The following is a 22,703-nucleotide window of genomic DNA, read 5'->3' on the forward strand; positions in this document are numbered from 1 at the left end:
GCAACTTGTGTCCCTTCCAAAGGCAGAAGTGTAGGTATTTATTAATGAAGACAAGGAGAATAGCTGAGGGTAAAAGGTTGAATAAATGGGTTATAAAGGAAATCAAATATTACATGAACGCCTTGAACAAGGCTCAGAGCAAAAGGTGACACTGTCTCTTAGCTCAACTATGACAGATGCATGAAACGGTGAAGCTATATATTTGCCAAAACCACTCCTGGTTTTGGAACCTGACAGGATTGAAAGGAAGCTGGCAAACCTGAGTGGCCTCGCCCTGGAAGACATTCATACAAGATGATGGACTAGACTAATTATTAATGACTGTGTATACGCTTTTGATGTAAGGTATCCCTCTTTGAAAACCAGGGGCTGACCTGTGGTGTTATGATATATATATATTGGCTTTCGTCCACACTTTCTGGTTTGTAACTCCCATATTCCTTGTTGAAGTCTTTTGGTATAATACTGGGTGTGTGAGGCCTCAGGAGCAGGCCTCAGGAAACAGAATCTCTCTACTGCCTCCCTTTCCACAGTGCAGAGGCAGCTCTCATCTTCCTGCCTTTCTGGGGGGTCTTAAGATCCTGCCCTGAAAGGGTCCTGCCTCATATCCTTGGGGGAAGGAATACTTCCATAAAAGCCCAAGAGGACTGGGTTTGGAGAGCTTACAGAAAGCTGAACATGTGGAACTTCCTGGAGGGTGGCATGCCCAGGGAGGACATGGAAGCTCCACGCTCCTTCCCCCGTAACTCGCCCTACTCATCTCTTCACCTCTATCCTTTGTAACATCCTTTATAATAAATCTGCAAACATGTTTCCTTGAGTTCTGTGAGCTGCTACAGCAAATTAACTGAACCCAAAGAAGAGGTCATGGGAACGCCAACTTGAAGTCAGTTGAGCAGAAGAGTACCAATGGGGCACTTGGGGACTGAGCCCTCAACCTGTGGGATCTAACACTACCTCCAGGTAGACAGTGTCAGAAATGAACTGGGAGACACCCAGCTGGTGTCTCCTGCTTGGTGTGCAGGGGAAAGGCTCCCACACATTTGGTCACAGAGGTCTCCTGTGTTGATGATTGTGGTGGTGGTGTGAGAGCGGAGGAAAAACACGGCTTTAGAGAGTCTGTCCTTACCCAAAGGCAATTAAATCAAGAAGTTAGCAAAGAGACGTAAACGCTAAGAAATTTAAAAAGGAATTAAAAGGAATTAGATAAAAGTCTGTTCCATCTATTCAAGAAATAAAATCTACTATTAGAAATAAAAAGGAGGCAACTGAGATTTTTAAAACTCTCATGTGCTTACTATTAAAACTTTATATTATTTAAAAAAAAAAAAAAAAGGCCCAGTGCGGTAGCTCACACCTGTAATCCCAGCACTTTGGGAGGCCAAGGCGAGTGGATCCCTTGAGGTCAGGAGTTAGAGATCAGCCTGGCCAAAGTGGCAAAACTCCTTCTATACTAAAAATACAAAAATTAGCCAGGTGTGGTGGCGGGTGCCTGTGGTCCCAGCCACTCAGGAGGCTGAAGTACGAGAATCGACAATTCTATCACAGACAAACACCTTCAGAAACAGGTATACCTGTACCCCAACAAACATATACATAATGTTCACAGCAACAAGGTTCGTTAACAGCCCCAAACTAAAAACAATGTCTACCAAAAAGATAACGAATTAACTGTAAAATATTCATATAATGGAATACTATATAGTAATGAAAATTAAAAACTGTAGCTATATGCAATCTCATAAATATTTTTCAATTTAAAAACTTTATTAAATTGTAATTTACATTCACATGATTTAAATATACATGTTGATGATTTTTGACAAATGTAAACACCTGTATAACCCACCCCCGCCGTGTTAATACAACGACTTAATCACCCCCAAGAAGTTACCTCACGCCCCTTTGCTTCAATCTCCCCTAATACTCTGCTACAGGTATGTTTTACAGAATCCTGAGAAATGTCTGTGACCTCATAATTCCCAATCCATTTGAGAAGAGGTACATTTTCCTGAAATTTGTGAGCCTTTTCACAACACAACAGGTCAAGATCATTTTAAATTCCTCCCAGTTCAAATCCCTGCCTTCTAAGTAGCAGTCTATAAATGAGAAGCTTTTTTTTTTTTTTTAAACTTGTGTCATGGGGGTTTGTCGTATGGATTATTTCACTACCCAGGTATTAATCCTAGTGCCCATTAGTTATTTTTCCTGATCCTCTCCCTCCTCCCATCCTCTGCCCTCTGAAAGGCCCCAGTGTATGTTGTTCCCCTCTATCTGTCCATGCGTTCTCACCATTTAGCTCCCAAATAAATCTTAAAAACTTAATGTTGAACAAGAGCTAGATACCAAAAGAAAAAAACATACACAGAGTAATTCCATAATATAAAGTTCAAAAACTGATAAAGCTAAACTGTTTCTTGGGGAAAAAATAAACTAGTAAACAATAAACTACCGTAATAAAGAAAAATTTAAAAGCAAAAATACACAAGTAATTATGGGGAAATAATTTCAGAGAAGGAAAACACTTTTTAAAGTCAAAAGATATATTGGCTTAATTCAGCAAATAATGGATAACATGAATGACTGACTTTTATAGGTACATTAAATACCAAAACTAATCCCAAGAGAGAGAAAATCTAGACATACTTATTAAAGACACAAATTGCAAAAAAGCTATCCTACAAATTAATTTTCTCCTTTGTGCATCACTACACCTTTTACAGGCAGTCCCCAACATATGATGGTTTGACTGACAATTTTTCAACTTTACAATGGTTCAAAAGCAATACACATTCAGTGCGCTCCTTGACTTACAAGGAGGCTATGTCTGGATAAACGCACTGTAAATCGGAAATGCACTTCCAACTTAAGATATTCAACCTGCCATGGGTCTAATCTGGATGCAACCCCACAATAAGTCAAGGAGTATCTGCGTATGTTTCTATTACTGTATAAACATTCTATTATCTTGCAATGGTTTAGTTACATGTCTTTCACTCCTTGCGGCATTCTTTGAGGACAATATCTATCTAATGTTAGTGTCTTTAGTTCCAAGCAAGTGCTTGTCACAGACCAGAAACTCAAAAAATGCTTGCTGAAGGTACTCAAGGTCCAAGATATCTAATTATCTCAGAATTTCATAAATGTCTATTCATTTTTAATTGTAAAAACCATTCTTGGCCAAGCGCAGTGGCTCACACCTGTAATTCCAGCACTTTGAGAGGGTGATGCAGGAGGATTACTTGAGGTCAGGAGTTCTAGACCAGCCTGCCCAACATGGTGAAATCCCGTCTCTACTAAAAATACAAACATTAGTTGGGCGTGAAGGCACATGCCTGTAATCCCAGCTACCTGGGAAGCTGAGGCAGGAGAATTGCTTGAACACAATAGGCAGAGGTTGCAGTGAGCTGAGATTGGTCCACTGCACTCCAGCCTGGGTGACAGAGGGAGACTCTGCCTCAAAAAAAAAAAAAAAAAAACTTAATGAAGAACTTTAAACACATAAAAAATATAAGACAGTAGTATAAAGAACCTCTGTGTACTCATCCAGTTTCAACAATAATCAGCATTCAACCAGTCCCATTTCAGCTTTGCTCCTACCACTACCACTGAATTATTTTGAAGCAAATCCCAGGTATCATTTTATTTCACCTGTAAATACTTCAGTATATACCTATTTCACAGTGAAAGTCCAAAGCCGGGATAAATTATTTTCTATCAAATCACTGAAGAAGAAAATAATAGAAAATACCCAAAGTGCTGGGATGACAGGCATGAGACACCATGCCTGGTCAAGAAGTTCTTTATTTACAAGAAAGAAAGTACTTCTACAATAAAGAGATCAGGCAGACACCATTGTAATCAAATGATCAAATGGTCAAGAATCACTTGAATCTGGGGAGCGGAGGTTTCAGTGAGCCAAGATTGTGTCACTGCACTCCAGCCTGGGTGACAGAGAGACAGTGTCTCAAAAATAATGATAATAATAATCATCATCATCATCATCATCAATGACGTGACAAATGGATATCAGTCCTTCTGACATGATGCACTGAGAAGGATATATCACTTATGTAGGGCTCTTGTTAAAAATGTTTAATCTGAATCTAATCCTAAGTAAAAAATATCAGACACATCCAAAAGCATTCTGCAAAAAACCTGGCCTAGACTCCTCCAAAATATCAATGTACAAAGGGCAAAAGGAAGGCTAGAGCACTCTTTCAGGTTAAATGAGACTAAAAGAAATGCAACCAAATGCGATGAATGATCCCTTATCAGATCCTGAATCTCATAAAACAAAACAAACAAAAAACAGCTATAAAAGACTTAGGATGTGAAAATTTGAAAGTTGACTGTATATTAGAAAATACTGTGGTATACATTATACACATAAATATAACTATGGTATACTGTATTGTGGTTATACAAAAGAATGTTCTTGTCCTAGATGCATGTCCAAGTATTTAAGGGTGAAACATCCTGATGGTGGGGGGTACAAGATTATATATACATGGTGGACAGAAAAAACTGCTCCCATATGTCCACATTCTAATCCCTGAGATCCTACGAATATGTTACCTTACCTGATAAAAGGGAATCTGCCAATGTGATGAAGTTATGAATCTCGAGATGGAGAGATAAATCCTGAACTATCTAGGTGGGCCCAGTGTAATCAACAAGTGTCCTTACAAGAGGCAGGCAGGAAGGACAGTTAAGAGTTGGAGATGTACCCATCAGAAGTTTGAGTGACAGAAAATGCAAGCAGCCTCTGGAGATCAGAAAAAGCAGGATATGGATGTTCTCCTAAAGCCCCCTGAAAGAATACAGCTCTATTAATACCTTGATTTCAGCCCTGTAAGATTCAATTTGAACTTCTGATCTTTAGAACCATAAGATAATAAACTTCTATTGTTTAAAGCCACTAAGTTTGTGGTAACTTGTTAGAGCAGCAACAGGAAACTAATATAGTAGAGAGACTGATAAAGGAAATGTGGCAAAAAAGGTTAACAGCTGGTAAATACAGGCGAAGGACATACGAGTGTTCACTGTAAAACACCGAACACAATTTCCCATGAAAAATGTTATAAAATAGTCACTAGGACTTTGGAAAACCATTTATTCTCTCTGAGCTTTGGCTTCCTATAAGAAGAATCTGGGATTATATCAGCTCTACAATCCCTTCCAAGCAGTAAAATTTGATGATGGGTTGGTTAAAGGTAGGTCTGTAAATGGGTTGATTTAGAAATCAAATCACCATGGAAAAAATGTTTCCAGAGTTTTTTGAACCTGAACTATTTACAAGTAGGTGGGACCAATGTGAACCTTTAATCTCTCTTTATTCAAGGAAAATTAGGAGTTAGTCACAAAACAATTTATGTTCCCTAACTGCTCATTTTCTGAAAAGCTGCTTCAAGTAACCAAATGCAAACAAGCAAGCCAAAAAAAATTTTTTTTAAAAAGCAAAGAAACTGCAAAAATAATACTTACCTTTGCATCATCTATGTCAAAAACATCACACCAAGGAGATTTAACACCTTTAATTGCCAGGTCAAATGAACAGGTGAAAAAGGCTACTTGAATTAAATCTGGGGGGGGAAAAAAAGGTAAAATTTTGTGGGTCATTATTTTCTGCAATTTTTCAAAGGTTAAATATCTTTGTGTGGTACAGCTCAATAAAATGGACATCTTCGGTTTGGGGAAGAAATTATTTAGTTTCTTCCTGGCTATCAAAGCATTAAGAGATTTGCTCTGTATAATCTAAGGGGGCAGAACTGAACTATCAGGAAGAAACCATGAGAAGTATAAATTTCAGTCCAAAAAAACTAAGAAATTTTCTGTAATTGGTAACTTTTTTCTGCCTCCCCTGCCTTTTTTTTTTTGACAGGGTCTTGCTGTCTTGTCCAGGCTGGAGTGCAGTGGTGATCACAGCTCACTGCAACCTCGGATTCCTGTGCTCAAGCAATCCTCCTGTCTCAGGCAATTACTTGTTAAGAACATATTTGCCTAGCAATATCAACAAAAAGTGTAATCCAAGGACTTGCTATATAAAACTTAACATGATTTTGTTAATTTTAGAGGGTTCAAGGAGAGGGGGCTAAGGTTATAAAGGTTTTAGTACCCAACTTGAAAAATTACAAATAACAAAGTACATTTATTGAACAGTTTAAATTATACAATTCATTTTCTAACTAAGAAGCAGCAGCAAGTACAGAAAAGATATAAAAGGAGAGAGAAGACTACAGAGATAGAGAGGGAAGAAGTATAAGCTAAGTGAGAGGGAAGGAGAGACAGCCAAGGAACAGAAGCACAAAGGGGAAAATCACACACTAGAGAGAAATGTCGGTACCAACATCAGGTTTTCAAACTTAGCTGCTCAAATGATTTCGGAAGTGGATTTCAGAATAAGTTATCTAGGATTTTTACACTGCTAATTTGCTGATTACATTACTCTGAGATACATATGGGTATTGAAGAGAAGGGATAAGGGAATGAATGCTTGGGCTATAAAAAGTAGCCTTTGTTAGTAAATAAAACACTGCTGCTTTCTACTCAGTGAGAAGTAGATGATATTTAATGCTAGAGAGAAAAAAATTCAGCTGCAGTGGTTGCCTCCACTGCTTTGATTTTTCTTTAATTTTACTGCGTTTCCTATTTTCCTAAAGGCAAATGGGACCAAAAATCAACTGACGTTACATGCATTTTGCGCTAGTTCTGAGTTTAAAGAATTCCTCTGAAGCAGTATACAATACAAAAAATACATTCCATTGGAAATATACAGAAAAGCCACTCAAAACTTTGCTCATGTAAAGAAAAGGTTTTATAATCTCAATACCTGATACAATATAGTGGCTTGTAAGTACCAGGTACGTTTGATGAAAGGATCTGGCTTATTTACACTCAAAGCTCTAATTCTGAAACTATGAAGTCAGTCCAAACGGTATATTCTTTAACTAGAAGAGAGTTAACTGGAAAAAAAAAAAATCACCAAACAACTCTTCAGAGTACAGGGAGAAAAAGCATCAGATCAAGACAGGCTGAGACCTGACTTTGCCACTAATTATCCTGGGTAAGCTCTCTTAAGTGTCAATTTCCCCACTTACAAAGTAAAGTAGTTAGATACATGATCTTATTTAAGTTACAGCTCTGACTTATCCGTTATGACCCTTCTGATTTCTTGGTCAATCTTTCAGAACCTCAAAAATCTTTCAGGTGGGTAAGAAATTTAAGTATTTAAAAAACGAAATAGACCTTTTCCCTCCGCTCCCCTGAGAAAAAAATAAAACAACAAAAAAGGAAGACAATAGGAAAATATAATAATCTTGGGGTGGGAGGATTCCTGGACAAAATACAACACTCAGAAGCCATAATGAAAAGACAGATATGGCTATTTAAAAGATGTAAACTTCTGTGCAATCAAAGGCACCATCAACAAACCTAAGAAATAAGGAAAAAATTAAAATATTAGCAACATACAACAAGCAAAGGGCGAATCCTTTGTCAGGCAGAATTAAAAGATATAATTAATATACCTATAACACATAAAAGGTATTTGTGATTCATAAGAAAACAAAAATAACCCAATAGAAAATGAACAAAGTTATGAAGGGGCAATTCTCAGAAGAAATGCAAATGGCTACTAAACATGAAAAGATGTTCACTTTCAGAAGTAATCAAAGAACTGCAAATTAAAGCTAGATACTATTTTTCATTAATCAAACTGGCAAAAATTAAAATGACTAATAATATCTACTGTTGGAAGATACGGGAAAATGAACATTCTCATATACTGTGGATATAAATTTTTACTACACCTTCAGAGAATAATTTCAAAGTATATGTCAAGATATAAAATATTCATGTGTGTTCACCCAGCAATTTCACCTATTTATCTTTAAAAAACATTTTTTAAAATCTATTTATTTATTTAGAGATCAGATAATGAGACTGGCTAATTTTTGTATCTTTGATAGAGGAAGGGTTTCACCATGTAGCCAAGACTAGTCTCGAACTCCTGGGCTCAAGTGATCCAACCACCTTGGCCTCCCAAAGTGCTGGGATTATGGGTTATGCCACGGCACCCAGCCTCACCTATTTTATCTTACAAATAAACTCTCAAGTGTAAAAAACAGACTACAAGAGTGTTCATTGTAGCATTACCTGAAAGCGTTAAAAACTAAGAAAAATTTCAGTAGGACAATGGTTTATATAAAAAGAATCTGGACTGCATTAGCAACAGCCTCTTACAGCAGTAAAATTCAATGATGGGTTAAATAATTTAACTAGCATTGACTTACAAATTGAGTCATTCATATGTCCCATGAAATAACACAGCATTTAAAAGAATGAGACAGTTCCGTATTTGTCTAGAGCCAAATATATTGTTAAGTAAAAATAGTAAAGTTACTGAAAATACATATAGCATCACCCCTCTATGTAAACAAAAGGGTATTTAAATAGCAAAAGTATTTATTGCGCAATTACTGTGCCAGGTACTAAATGCTTTGTATGAATTAATCTTATATAATCTTTGCAATAATCCTACAAGACAAGAATAATTCCCACATTCATTTTACAAAGAAGGAAACTGTGGCATAAAGATATTAAGAAATTTGTCAAAAATCACAGTTATTCAATAGGATAGTAGAGTCAAGATTCAAATGCAAATAGTCCAATTCCAGAATACATTATTTTAACCACTATATTAATATTGCCTCCAAAAAGAAGTTGCTGTTACTCCATCAGTAAAATACATAATTCTTGTCCATTCAGAGACTAAAAATAGTTTAAATAAAATCTTTTTCAACAACCTAAATGCCTAAACAGAATAATGGCTTGATACTGGTATACTTATAGAATGGAATACATACATTTAAAATGTAGGACTAGAATTACAAACATTACATCAAAAACAAAAATCTGCATAAAAATCAAATTTCAGACTGGTATAAACTTTGATATCATTCTTAAAAGTTTTAAAATCTGCAAAACAATATCTCATTTATGTATAAAACATAGGATAATATAAACGCTCAATTCATGACCACAATTAACATTGGTGAGAAAGCAAAGAATGGGATCCAGGAAAGGGACCAATGGATCTCAATTTATTTAAGGCAAGTAACTGAAGCACAAAGTTAAAATTGAGTAAAACCAAGTGGTGGGTATAAGGATGTTCACTACATTAGCCTTTTTTGTTATCTTTATGTTTGAATTATTTCCCAATAAAGTAAATAATTTTTAAAGCTCCATGGGTGATGCCAATGTACTGCCAGTTTGGAGACAGAGAAAACATTCAATTTCAAATGCTAGTCTAGGCATCTTCTTTTTGATCCTTATAAAGCATCCAGGCCCTGTGACTGACAAATTCTAATCTATTTTTTCCCCCAACATCTACTTCCAGGCTTTTGGAAATTAATTCAGAGTATAATGTAATCTACAATCTTTGCACGTATCTTTGTCAACATCTGCCCTATGGAATATAAATTCCTACAAAACAAAAAAATCTTATTTTCTTAATCTCCCATTACTGGGTGACCACGTGCCCTGGTTTCCCACCTGCTTTCCTGGCAAAATTATTAATAGCGTTCCCTTTCACTTTCAAAAGTGTCCCACCAGTTTGGATGCTAAGCTGCATGGTCAGCCCATCCACTGCAATAACTTATAACAGACATGACTACTCATCTTCTCAGCAAGGCTACATATAAAAGACTCAAAAAATATCATAGTACTTTGCTTCCCACTTTCTAAAACTTACCTCTCTTACACATTAACAGGTACATTTGAACTGCTTCAAAAGCTAAAGAATTTATATGATTTTTTCATTTGTATCACTTTATGAGGGGGAAATTCAGAAAAGATAATTTGTTTTAAAAATAATGCCTACAGTTGAGGATTTATATACTCTGCCCTCAAAAAAATTCCAGAATATAGCTAGAATCTTGTGCATTAATTTAAATAACACTCAAAGAAGAATATGAATCTAAACATGGTAAATAGTAAGCACAAGGTATACAATTTTTTTGACCTAGAACATATTATTTTCTTAACCTAAATCAATTGTGGGCCTTTAAAAAAAATTCTGTTTCCTTATTTTTCATTTTCACAGTTCAAAATTATTTAAACCATAAGTTTAAAGACAACAGGCATATTACCTGCATTTAAATCATTTACTGGCACTTGCAAAGTAGCTGCAACTTTTTTTAAAATGTTCTGCATTTCTGGTCCAGTTTTGAAGGCTTCCACGTGATAAAGAGCTGTAGCATTTTTTTCCACTTCAGTTAAAAACTTCTCACAATGATCAAAAAATCTCATTAGTTTATCATTAACCCTTGGAGGTCCACACTCCATATCTGAAAGAGAGAAAAATTTATACATATATATATATCTGTAAATCACTGACATAAACGACAGTTTCAAATTATTGAAAATGTTAAGTGTGAAAAAGGAACACTAACATCTTACTAATTTGCATAGCTGAAATAAGCACATACTGATCAGGAAAGTCATAGGGTAAAATTATTCCCCATTTATAATGTCTGTAATGCATGAGAATAGCTAGAAAAGACTAAAGAAACAGAGATTGAAGATCAAATGTATTGTAGTGATGCTACGCAATGAAACTGCTTTATACATTTATAAGTACTGCTTCTGTCAGGCACGGAAAACTTGAGAAAGCAAACTAAAAATCAGCAAAGTTTCCACTTACAAGGTGAGACAGAATTCAACATATGGAATCTATTTTTTCACTCTAAGCCAAAGTCTAAACAGAGTTTTTATTTTCTCAATTGACTTTCCCAACTCTGTGTTACTTTACAAAAGATTCTGCTTTGGACAAAAACGACTGACAACAGCACAAAACGCACTGATGTTCCGGGTCTCCTTTGCTTCACTGTGCTTGTGCCTGTGACTTAGTTTATCTTCTAACTGAAGCCCCAGATAACTTTCTATTTAGACTTTAATAAATTACATTATTCCCCCAATTTGGCAACAAATATGTATTGGAGAAGCATGCATAATCATTCTTCAACTACTGGCATGCCCTTATTTTCAGTCATATTCAAAACACACATTTTTTTCAATCACTTATCCAACAATTTACCATGAAAAGAACACCAAGTATATCATTTTTGTACATAAAATATGAGAAAACTGAATATAGTATCTGGGCTTTGGATGTGTATGCAAAAAAATATCAATATGTATGTTTAAGTGTCTCTCTTGAAATGGATAATTCTGCCCACCCTGTCAATTGGATTGCAATTCTTAAGAAAATATCTTGACAAGGAAAATAAGCTAACTTTATCACCTTTTTTCTGTGGCTGCTAAAATGTAATTTCCCAAGTGGATCTGGGTATTTTATCCCTGTTACTATCTAATTATTGCTAGTCTTTAAACAAAAACAAAGGCATTGTTCTGTTTCTATAAAACTACAAATCTAATTCAGCAGACTCCCTCAAAAGACCAGATGTACATAATAGGCAAAACTATTGTCTATGGAGAATAACAAAGTGGCCAGGCAAAGGGTTTACCATCTGAGACTGAAAACAGTCAGGAGGGGGCTTATTCCGAACCGTAATATTTTCATCCCTGGCTCTGTACTGAGAGACAAATGCCAGTCTTCACAATGCCATCTGAGAACAAAAATTCACTTGTTCCAGAAAGTCACTATAGATACTGCGTTATATTAAAATACGCTCTGCTTTCAACATTCTGTTAATTTAACAGATTTATGAGGAATTTTCACCCGTTAATGGAAAAAGTATATCTTTAAAAAAACACAATTCAACAAATACTTAGACACAAGTCAGCTAACTGAATTATCCACAATAACATGACACAGAATCAGTGGAGAAATCCCTTACAGATGGTTTCACTGTTCAACAGCTACAGAAGAAATTACAAAACCAGCCTACTTCTAATTTTTCACTTGGGCTTTGAAGCTAAACAATAATCCTCACTTCAATTCTGGCCTTAAAAGTGATCAAGAAACTATTAACGCTTGTTCATCTCTGTGGTACAAAAGTGTTACCTGTTTTTTTTTCTTATCAGGTATGCTATTGGACAAATGGAAGCTGTATAGCAAAATGGTAAAGAGAGCAAGCTCTCAATCAGATTTCCTGGGTCCACAGGTAGCTGTACGAAAATGGGCAAATTATTTAATGTGTTTGTGTATCAATTTCCTCATCTTTGAGATGGGGGAAAATACTATCAACTCTGGATTGTGGTTGTAAGGATTTTGTAAAATAAATGTGAGGCATACCTGGCACACAATAAGCATGAGGTGTATGCTATCATTATTATTTGTAACTATTACAATATTTTCTAAAAGAAAAAGAACCATTCTAGGAAAAGAGAAGACTTGGATTCTAGACCTTAAAAAAGACAATTAAGAAGGCATACTCTTGGGCTCAAGTTCTTCACCTGTGAAATAATGGGGACTTACTAGATGATTTCTCAAATTTCGAAAAAGTATAATTAATGGAATAAATAAGTTACTGCGTGTGACCATGGACCACAGCTACAATGATGGGAACGCTAGAGTAAAAACATGAACAAAACAGAAGAAAAAAGGAGGGCACAAAAGCTTGAGATCAGGTTCCTAAAACAGGCTGTAAGTCTAAAACTGTCATCTGAAGAAGATGATAAGTTTCAAAAAGAAGAAGAAGAAGAAGGAAAAACTAGTATCGGAAGCAAAGCCTGAGGAAGAAAATTCTAGATTCTGTTTTTTAAAACGTGCGCCCAATTGTGAAACTAGACGCCAGGGAAGGGGGAAGGGATGGGTTGGCGCTCGAAGGGGCAATTCAATTTGGGAATGGGGGCGCAAAAATTGCGGGAGACCTGTCTGTCCCCTATCCTGTTGGATTCCCAACTCTACTAAACCAGGGAGCGTGTAGAAGATGCTGAAATTACACCTGATGAATAAATGAACATACGTGTAAGGGGAAAAAGAGATAGCCAAGTCTGTAACACCCCGCGACAGGGATGGACGTAGCCCGAGGGATGACGGCTTGGGAACAGGGGAAAGAGAGCTGTGGGCATCGGAAAAGCCCAGGGTCTGGGGAAGGCGGGAGGGGTCCAAGGCGGGTGGGAGGACCGGACAGCACACGGGCCGCCCGAGGGGTCACCTGCGACGTCGGGCAGCGGCAAGCCAGGGTGGTAATGTTGCCACAGCCCCTGCAGGAAGGCGGCGCCGCTATCCACGCAGCGGTGCTTGGAACTGGTGATGAGCCGCAAGCGGCCGTAGTTCTCACGGCTGAAAAGGGCCGGGAAGAGCGAGGCCAGACGCAGCGCCAGCTGTCGCATATCCTGCCGTCCCTTCTCTACTAGCTGCCCGTCCATCCAGTCCGCGTACCACAAAGGCCAGTCGGCCAGCGCTGCACCCAGGTCGCGGCTGCGGGTACTACCGGCCCCGCCATCCCTGGACCCGCGGGCCTGCAGCAGCCCGTGCAGTTGCCTCAGCTTGCGGATCTGTTTGGCCGTGGGGTAGCGGGTGCCGTGGCGAATGAGGGCGACCAGCTGTACCGGGGTACAAGTTCCCTCCAGCAGCTCAGGGTCCCGCCACGGAGCTTCGGGGCCCGATAGCAGCCCGGGGTTGACATCCTCGTAGCGAGTCTTGGTGCCGAAATAGGGGCTGAGCGACGAGTCCACCGGGTCCCTCGGCTCTAGAAAAGAGCAGCGCGCAAGCGACGAGAGCAGCGCCGCAGCCAGGGCCGCGGCAGGCGCTACGGAGGTCCTGAAAAGGCAGCGGGACGCCCGGAGCATTGTCGGCGCAGACCGTGAAGAGCGCCGAGCCGGCTGCCGCTGCCAAGCTTCCGGCTCCGGAGGGCAGGGGGCGGGTCTGGAGGGCGCTTCCGGCCGACGGCAGTCGGGATGCGCTTCGCTGGCCTCCAGGAGGTACCGGCGACTGGCTGTGGGTCCTGCGTCCCGGCGGAAAGCTCCGAGGAACCCTGTAGACTTGTGGCTCGGGTGGAGCCGGCGGAAAACCCGGAGGAGCTTGAGACAGCGGTGGCTGAGGTGGAGCCGGCGTCGCTGCCCCGGAGCGTAGGCGAGTTTCCTCTTAGCCAGAGCTTCAGGGATTGACTCAAAGACTCCTCCGCTTTTTTAGTTGTTTTGGGTGTGAATAAAGCCCAGACTAAACCTTAGCCTCCCAGGCTGCCAAAGCAGGATAGCTGTGATACTGTGTTTTTCAAAGTATAGTGCCTGAACCGTCAGCATGAAATCTGCCTGAGACGGTTGTTGAAAATTCACATCCCTGGGCCTTGCTGCAGGGTGCCTCTTGAAGCCCAAGGTGTTTTTTTGTTTTTTTGTTTTTTTTCCATTTGAGTTTGAAAATAAACAGCATACAGTAAAGCAGAGAACTTGGAAAGGGGCTTACATTCTGCAGGAATTTAAGTCCTGAATCTTTGGTATAATCTTGACCTGGACTACCAGAGCTCATACGGACATCAGTGAGACAGCACTCTCAAAGTTGTGTGCTTGTTGATCCCGAAGACTTAGCGAGTAGAGACATAGCAATCTGGAGAATTTGGGTGCATTGAGTCATGGCTCAGCAGATTTACTCTATTATTAAGTATGAGCTAATCTGCTTTGCGAAGCAAACATGCTCTGTATTTACCACCACTCCAGATACATGTGTTCCTCATATGTTCCTCCCATATACTTACATACTCAAATCAGCAGCTGGGTTTTTTAATAGGTTGTAGCTCAGAATCTTTGCCTGATCCAAAAATCGTAAATCTGAACAATACCTTTTTTTTTCCCACTTGAACTCCAGTTTCTATGCCAGCTGGGGAAATAATAAGTATTACAAAAGTCGTATGGTGATCCAGATTTAAGGAACTTGGGACCACGTTTTCATAAGTTAGCGTTTCCTTCAAAGACACTGTTACGTGCCTCTTTATAAGCCCATCACCATCTTTCCTCCTTTTCTCTTTAAGTGTCTCCTTGGTTTAGAGAGGTGTGCCTCTAAGTTTAGGCGTGTCTGTAAATGTTAACGAAGAAGAAAAGGGACCAACCTATGAATGCTGAAAATTTGGAGACGTTCTGTGCAGGAAACCATCTTTAGGGCAACAGATGTTCTTTTTGATATGCTATTTTGTAGCATGTCAATGCCTGAATATTCATGGCCAGTGATATTTTTGTAGAACTTTGCTCGAATTAGTATTTAGTAAATATCTGCTCCTTCTTAAAATAGACATTCTAACCTGTATGCTCTATAGGATGAGTTGCCTGATATTTCTAAGTGCATTCAGCGAGCATTTGTGCCAGGTTCATCTCACTATATTTTGCCTAATACATATGCTTATTAATGATCACTTCTCACACCCAATCTTTTGAGTCCTAGGGATTACCAAGTGTTCCCAAAGTCATTATTCACTTCTTCTGAAGCAATCTTTAGAGACTCTTACTTACAAAATGTATGGCACAGCACACATTTTTATACATGAAACTTGCTCCTAGTTTTATTTTATTTTCTTTATCCTAATTCCTCATCAATTGATTTTATCCTGTTTTATACACTTAAGTACATCCGCTCCTAATTATTTTGATGTTATGCCAAATAACTGATAAAGTAAAAGTAAGCAATACCTCCTTGTTTTTGGCTAGGAAAAAGCCAAATGTAGTATAAAGAAGACAAAGAGGACCTAAGCTTTGGACTCAGACTCTAATTACCTCTGCCGCCTATTCACTGAGTGATCTTGGGAAGTTACCCATGTTCTCTGGGCCTCAGTTTTTTTTGTTGTTGTTTTTTTTAATCTGAAAATTGGTAATATTAGAACCTATATCATGGGATTATCATGACAATCAGAGATGATGTATTTAAAATGCATATAATAGGCTGCTATAAATATTTTTATCATTACTAATGTTCAGTGTTATTACTATGTTCAGAGTGGACACTATGATTTCAGAGTGAAAACTATGTTTCCAGAGTGGAAAAGAAAAAAGTTGAACTTGATGTTCCTACATTAATGGGTCTTGAGTAGAACTTCATTTCTAATCAATCCACTATATTAGTCATCATTACTAATGTTCAGGCATTGACATGCTACAAAATAGCATATCAAAAAGAATATCTGTTGCCCTGAAGATGGTTTCCTGCACAGAACGTCTCCAAATTTTCAGCATTCATAGGTTGGCCCCTTTTCTTCTTGGTTAACATTTACAGGCACGCCTAAACTTAGAGGCACACCTCTCTAAACCAAAGAGACACTTAAAGAGAAAAAGAGTAAAGATGGTGATGGGCTTATAAAGAGGAATGTAACAGTGTCCTTGAAGGAAAAGCTAACTTATGAAAATGTGGTCCCAATAATAGCACTGATGCCTAGCTTTCTAGCAATTATATGGATTATACTTACTCCCACTGAACAATAAAGTGAATGACTTTCACAGGCAACACATGCATCAAAGATTATTTCATAACTTTTCTAATGATAAAAATCCATTCATCTCACTTAAAATGGATATCTCATTCTTAGAGCACTAAGCAGCCTTTGAAAAAATTTAGAAGTCACTGGCCGTGCTCATCATTTCATACTAGACCATGTCTGAATTATCTGGGCAGTCTGTAAATTGGCTGCCCTTTGACATAGGTGACCACTTGGTCCAATCATGTAGTACAGGGAAGTTTGCATAGTGCAAAACATGGCTATCCCTTTGCAGAGATCATGGGAAAATCGCCTCCCCTCGTAAGAAATTGAGAGTATAGGAGCAATATATTTGGCAAATCTAACACAATACAAGAGGCAGAAAGGAAAATTAATAGTTCAAGGTCTTTGCAGAGATGGGAGAGGATGGAACCAAAAACACAGGTAGAGAATTTGATTTGGGCCAGAAGGAGATGAGACCTTATCTTCTGAGAGAATGTTAGAAGGGTGGGTGAACATGAGGATAAATTTGTAGATCTGGCAGGAGGGAGTTCACGGAATTCAAGCCTGATGGCCTCAGTTTCCACAGTAACATAGAAGACAAGTTTGAAAGATGGGGGAATAGGAATTAAGTCTTGGAATGTGGAAATGGTTTGGATTTGTAACTGAGAGAAATGGGAAAGTAATGGGAAAGGATTGACAACTAAGAGGAATGGGAGAAACAAGTAGAAGTTTGTATGGTCAGCTCTGGAGATCCAACTGAGAATGAATTGCTAGTGGTTGTGCAATTTTATTTAGAAGCAAACATTATCTGTTGTATTTTTTCAGAGTGGAAAAGAAAAAAAGTTGAACTTGATGTTCCTACATTAATGGGTCTTGAGTAGAACTTCATTTCTAATCAATCCACTATACTAAAGGATAAGCTCAATTATTTTTGCTAGATTATCCATAGGACTTCAAAAATAGTCATTCCACTTTTAAGATTGCATGGTGTCAGCCAGGCGCAGTGGCTCATGCCTGTAATCCCAGCACTTTGGGAAGCTGAGGTGGGCGGGTCACCTGAGGTCAGGAGTTTGAGACCAACCTGGCCAACATGGTGAAACCCCGTCTCTACTAAAAATACAAAAAAGAAGCTGGGCATGGTGGCAGATGCCTGTAATACCAGCTACTTGGGAGGCCGAGGCAGGAGAATAACTTGAACTTGGGAGGTGGAGGTTGCAGTAAGCCGAGATCATTCTGTTGCACTCCAGCCTGGGCAACAAGAGCAAAACTCCATATCAAAAAAAAAAAAAAAATACATTACATGATATCATATGTAGTATTTTAAGTTACAGCCATCTACTTTACTTTTAAAGAGGTTACTAAGATAGTTTTCTGGTGATGAAACGATAAAGGAAACAGCTAAATTCTGTAGGGAAATAGGAAGGCTGTCTATGTAAGCATATACAATACTGGACTAAGAACATGGTCTCAGAAGTTAGACTTTCTGGTTTTCAGATTCCAGGTTCATCTGTTATTACCTGTGAAATATTAAACAAATTAAATTCTTTTGCCTCAATTCTTTTTAATTGTAAAGTGGGGATAATAACACCTAGTCATGAGACTGTTGAGAGGATTAAATGAAACAGTTTACATAAAGACTTTATATAGTTCCCGCCCCCCAAATAAATATCAGTTGCTTTTATTAAGCAGAATTAAAGGGTTTCTTATTATCACTTGTCTCTTAATCAAATAAACTGACAAATAGTTTTTCATAGATATTTATTATCTCATAACTACATTGAGCAACGAACTTTGTGCCTATGCCAAGAAAGTTTGAGCTTTCTTATCTTTCTGCCCTGCTGTTGCATCATTCCTTTTAACAGTTGCCAGATGTTAATTTAGTGTTTATTCACTTTTTGTTGCAGTGGAAGCCAACAGAAGAGGGGTCCATGTGTACAGATAGGGCTGGAGTGAGTGATCCACGTTCCAACAGCAGGCCCTTTAACCTCACTTGAATATGGAGGCTGCATAGGTCACAAGTCTGAAGACTACAAGCTACCTTTGCTTAAAAGGAACCACACCATCACTGATAGCTAACTGCTAGATCGTTCTCCAGCATATCAGGGCTACATTGAATTGCTTGAGTTGCGCTTCAGTTAACGTAGAGAACTTCACCGAACCACACATAACCATTGAAGTAACCTGCTGTTTACAGTCTCTTATCATGCTCTGCCAAGGGAGTTATCTTACAGTGACAAAACTTCTCTTTGGTGCCCTGTCACATCCTAGGACTTTGATGTTGGTAATTCTTTCCCCCCAGCAAATGTTGGTTATAAATCCACAGAACTACTTGAGAAACCAGATGCAAAATTATGGTAAGTTTAAATTATCAATATTCTTTATATGTTTTGCTATTCCCATTTCAAAGAGGGAAACTAGCTATACACTTTCTAGTCCTGTTCTATGGTGATTTTCCTGCACAAACCAAAATTATTGTTCAGAAATATAATTTCCCCCAGAATTACCCTCCATCCAAAACATTGTTATTCTATCACAAAGATAAATAATGGCTTTCCAAATCCTGGTTTAAAAAAAACAAACACTCTCTTCTTCTCTGTATTTGTCCAGAACAGGCATAGATGATAGCAGTTATGTTTTACCATCTTATTTTTTTTTTTTCTGAAATGTTAGTTTTCTAGGATATGGAAATCTTAGGATTCATAAAAAAAGAAAAGAACTTTTTGAAATGCTAGTTTTCCAAAATTGGAAAATCTTTTTGAGCCGTTCTATCTTTAGGACTATTGGTTAGCTGCCTTTAGAGCATTTAATGTTTCCTTATTATTTCAAACAATAGAGAACTTTCTGCCCCCCACGCCCCCTTCTTTTTGAGACAGGGTCTGGCTCTGTCACACAGGAGGCTGGCTGTAGTGCAGCGGCATAATCTCAGCTCACTGCAACCTCCGCCTGGGCTCAAGTGATCCTTCCACCTGAGCCTCCTGAGTAGCTGGGACTATAGGTGCAGGCCACCACATCTGGCTAATTTTAAACAATAGAGAACTTCCAAAACAAAAGTTATTTATTAATTCTTCAAGAAATCTGTTTTTTACTTAGTCGATTAATGTCCATTTCATGTTGCCTCAGTAGCCCATGTATGAATCACTCTTTTTTCAGATTTTGTTCAGTTCTGTTGTATATAGACCCATCGTTCTTTGATTAAGTTGCTTTGTCTGTATTATATATCAGTCAGTATTAAAACCCAAACAGTATCTAAGCCAAAAAACAACGTAGGCACCTGTGAACTCACACACTTGGTTGCAATTGCTTCAGTAAAAAGGACAGTTTACACTCAAATTGAAGCAAACTTTATGGTTCCACAAACAACATTCCTTATTATCCCACCTCACCTTTTCATTCTTACTTCCTATGCTGTCTAATCTGATTCGGTACAAGAGATAAGGCAGGTACTACTAAATGATAACTTAGATGCAGGGGCTATCATGAAAATATTCATCCCATATCTTACGTTAAGCAAACTACCAACAACTGTTTGTTGAAAAGTATAAATGAATAAATGAAAATAGGATAGGCAGTGTGGGAAGCTAAAATATGGAAGTGTTGTTGCTTTGCTTTATGTGGTACAACGATCTCATTTTATCTTCCCAGCTCTCCCAGGAAGTATGCAGAATAATATTTATCTCATATTGTGGATGTAACAATCAAGATAGAGAGGCCAGATGCTTTACCTAAAGTCATCCAACAAATATTTGGTAGAACCAGGGCTAGAATGCAATAAATGGAAATAGAATTATTTCGGTGTTTCTTTTCCTGATACTTGCCCTGTTCCTGACAAATGAATAGTGGCTTCAGAAGGTGTCACTTGTTGCTAGGGATAAACTTTACCTGTAATACTGTAGCACTTACTATTAGTTAACGACCCACTATTTACTCTCTTTTTGTCTTTAGAATCTTTGGAATGTGTAAGTATTTGCCTTCCAGGAAGCTCTCTTTATCCTCTCCTCAGGAGAAAATCCTGATTTGGTCTAAACCAATCTTGATAACTATCTTTCTTGCCAGTTTTGTTTTAGGAATGGGCATGCAACTCAGTTCTAGCCAGTGATACATGAGGAGCAGTCTACTGGGGAGTTTCTGGGAAAGTTTGTTTTTCTTGTCCTAAGAAATAAACAAATAATGGGGTAATAAAGCTTCAACACTTTATGGGATCACTGGATTGGAGATCCTGTTGAGTCAAAGGAATATTGAATTTGACGCAGTAAAATAGCCTGGAAGGAAAGGAAATGATATTCAGTAAATGAAATGCTGAAAATTGATATTTTGAAGGTGGTGCAGTAGTTGTTATTGATTAAATGAAACAGTTGAGATTAAGAAAGTTTAGCTGGGACAAGTTATATAGCACAAATCATTTGAGGTAAGGAGGTTAAAAAAAACCCTGAGAGGCCGGGAAGTCCTGGTTCCAAACTTCTGCTCTTGCTGGACTTGAGCCCCACTAGCTTCTTGTCTTCCACTAATCTATGCACTCCTCCTTTCCCACTGCTAAAAAGCCGAGCTCACTCAACAACTTTAATTTTATTCAAATAAATTATTGTATACAGACATTTTGTTTTTGTCTTGTTTTTCTAAGACCAGCCGAGCGGGCGCAAAAGAACCAGCGGGTAGGCAAGTGTAACAGCAAAACTGCACGTTTATTTTGGTAACCTAAGGTGTGCGGGAGAAGTCTGTCGGCCTCCGGGGAAGGAGGCCGGCAGAGTCCCCCCGTGGGGCTCTCGGACTGACTTCCCACAGTCCCGACATCCCGACAGGAGTGGGGCTGCAAGAAGGCCGCGTGGCTCAATGGCGGAGAGCGGCTTTTCTAGGAGTGGGAGGGCAATAGGTGGGGCATGGGCGTGTCAGGGGCGTTCTGCAGGTGCGACCAGGTAAATCTTGGTCTCTTCGGGTTGACGTCACCTGGCGCATGCCCAGTTGGTCTGCACCTTCCCGGGCGACGGCTGCATTTTGGCGCGCGCGGGAAGAGTTGGGGGGGGGATGAAGAACCCGGAAGTGCACCATCTTGCCTCCGTTCGTCCAAACAGTTTTTAGTAGATGTTATTAGTGATTAGGAAAAATGAAAGAGATTGACATCTTTCAATTGACAGAGATGCCAGTAATTTTAAGTATAATTTTTTAAACACTTTGTTCTTAAAATGAGGAAGAAATGCAAGGACAGGATTACTACCCTGCTCATTGGCATGTCCAAATATGATAGCTAGACCTGCTGCAATTATCTTGCAACCAGGGAGGAGCCAGCTTGAAAATAAAGCCAACACAGTGAGATGACAGAGCAGAAAGTGGAAAGAACCTAAGTCCTTGATGATGCTATTGAGCTGATGAATTAAACCTGGTGTGTATCTACCATGGGCGTCTATAAGGAATTAAAATCTTTACTGTTTAAACCAGTGTTTCATTGTTTTCTGCAGAAATCCTAATTGGCATAAACTATTGACCAATTAACCCCACTGCAACCTCACCTGACCCCTTAGGATGTCCTTTCATGCTTTTCTTGATTTTATTGAAGTTATGTATTGAGAATAACAGAAAATCACAGAAGGTGATTTTCTCATCCCATCTCCTTAGCTATGACCTTGTGTCTCTGGCTCATGATCATGGTTTATGAAGCATGGGAAGCACTGGGAATAGTAGGAAGTAGGTAGTTAAGATGAGATGTCTGATGATGGAGGTTATTGGGGTCAGGACAGGTGGGTAGGCAAGGTGAAGTGTGTAAGCTAAGCAGGAAATGCAAATGAAAATCAGAGAGAAGGTACCTCTTCAGAACAGATTCTTAGAAAGCCATTATTAGGAACATATGGGCCACATCTCTGAAAAGAGTTGTGGAATTCACAGTACAGTAATGGCATCACTTAGATTCATGCTCTTCTCTCACAGAGAGAAACCAATGTTTATAGGATGTCAAAGGGTCTTCATCATGTGTCTTAGTCTGTATTCATTGCTATAAACGAATACCTGAGGCTGGGTAATATAGAAGGAAAAGAGGTTTATTTGGCTCACACAATTCTGCAAGCTGTAGAAGAAGCATGGCACCAGCATCTGCTTCTGTTGAGGGCCTCAGGAAGCCTCCATCATGGTAGAAGGCAAAGGGGAACCCGTGTATCACATGGTCAGGGAGGAAGAGAGCAAGAGAGGGGAGGAAGGTATCAGATTCTTTCTAACAATAAGATCTCATGAGAAGTAGGAGTGAGAACTCAATTCTGTGAAGACAGCACCAAGCCATTCATGAGGGATCTGCCCCCATAACCAAAACACCTCCCAGTGGGCCCCATATCCAACATTGGGGATCAAATT

At 38.9% G+C, this 22,703-nt stretch overlaps 1 protein-coding gene and 1 long non-coding RNA gene across 6 annotated transcripts in view; one reads left to right on the forward strand and one right to left on the reverse strand.

The window, feature by feature from the left end:
- MINPP1 (multiple inositol-polyphosphate phosphatase 1) overlaps positions 1-14,655 on the reverse strand; it is a 48,724-nt gene extending 34,069 nt beyond the window's left edge. The window contains exons 1-3 of one of the 3 annotated variants that reach the window (XM_023225178.2): positions 13,352-14,655; positions 10,152-10,349; positions 5,488-5,585 (exon numbers count right to left, since the gene is read on the reverse strand). In XM_023225178.2, coding sequence (XP_023080946.1) covers positions 5,488-5,585; positions 10,152-10,349; positions 13,352-13,415 — 360 coding nt within the window. In that variant the 5' untranslated portion in view covers positions 13,416-14,655. Of the gene's footprint in view, positions 1-5,487; positions 5,586-10,151; positions 10,350-10,454; positions 10,861-13,124 lie in introns of those variants that run through there. The other 2 variants (XM_023225177.2, XM_023225179.1) reach the window with 2 other exon arrangements.
- A 3,081-nt stretch (positions 14,656-17,736) lies between these two features.
- Positions 17,737-22,703, forward strand: part of LOC111551310 — a 108,429-nt gene continuing 103,462 nt past the window's right edge. For all 3 annotated transcript variants that reach the window (XR_002734318.1, XR_002734320.1, XR_003309564.1), the window contains exon 1: positions 17,737-18,724. This is a non-coding gene — a long non-coding RNA (uncharacterized LOC111551310). The remainder of the gene's footprint in view (positions 18,725-22,703) is intronic.

The sequence above is a fragment of the Piliocolobus tephrosceles genome, chromosome 9, assembly GCF_002776525.5.
Source record: "Piliocolobus tephrosceles isolate RC106 chromosome 9, ASM277652v3, whole genome shotgun sequence".
Taxonomy (NCBI): Eukaryota; Metazoa; Chordata; class Mammalia; order Primates; family Cercopithecidae; genus Piliocolobus; species Piliocolobus tephrosceles.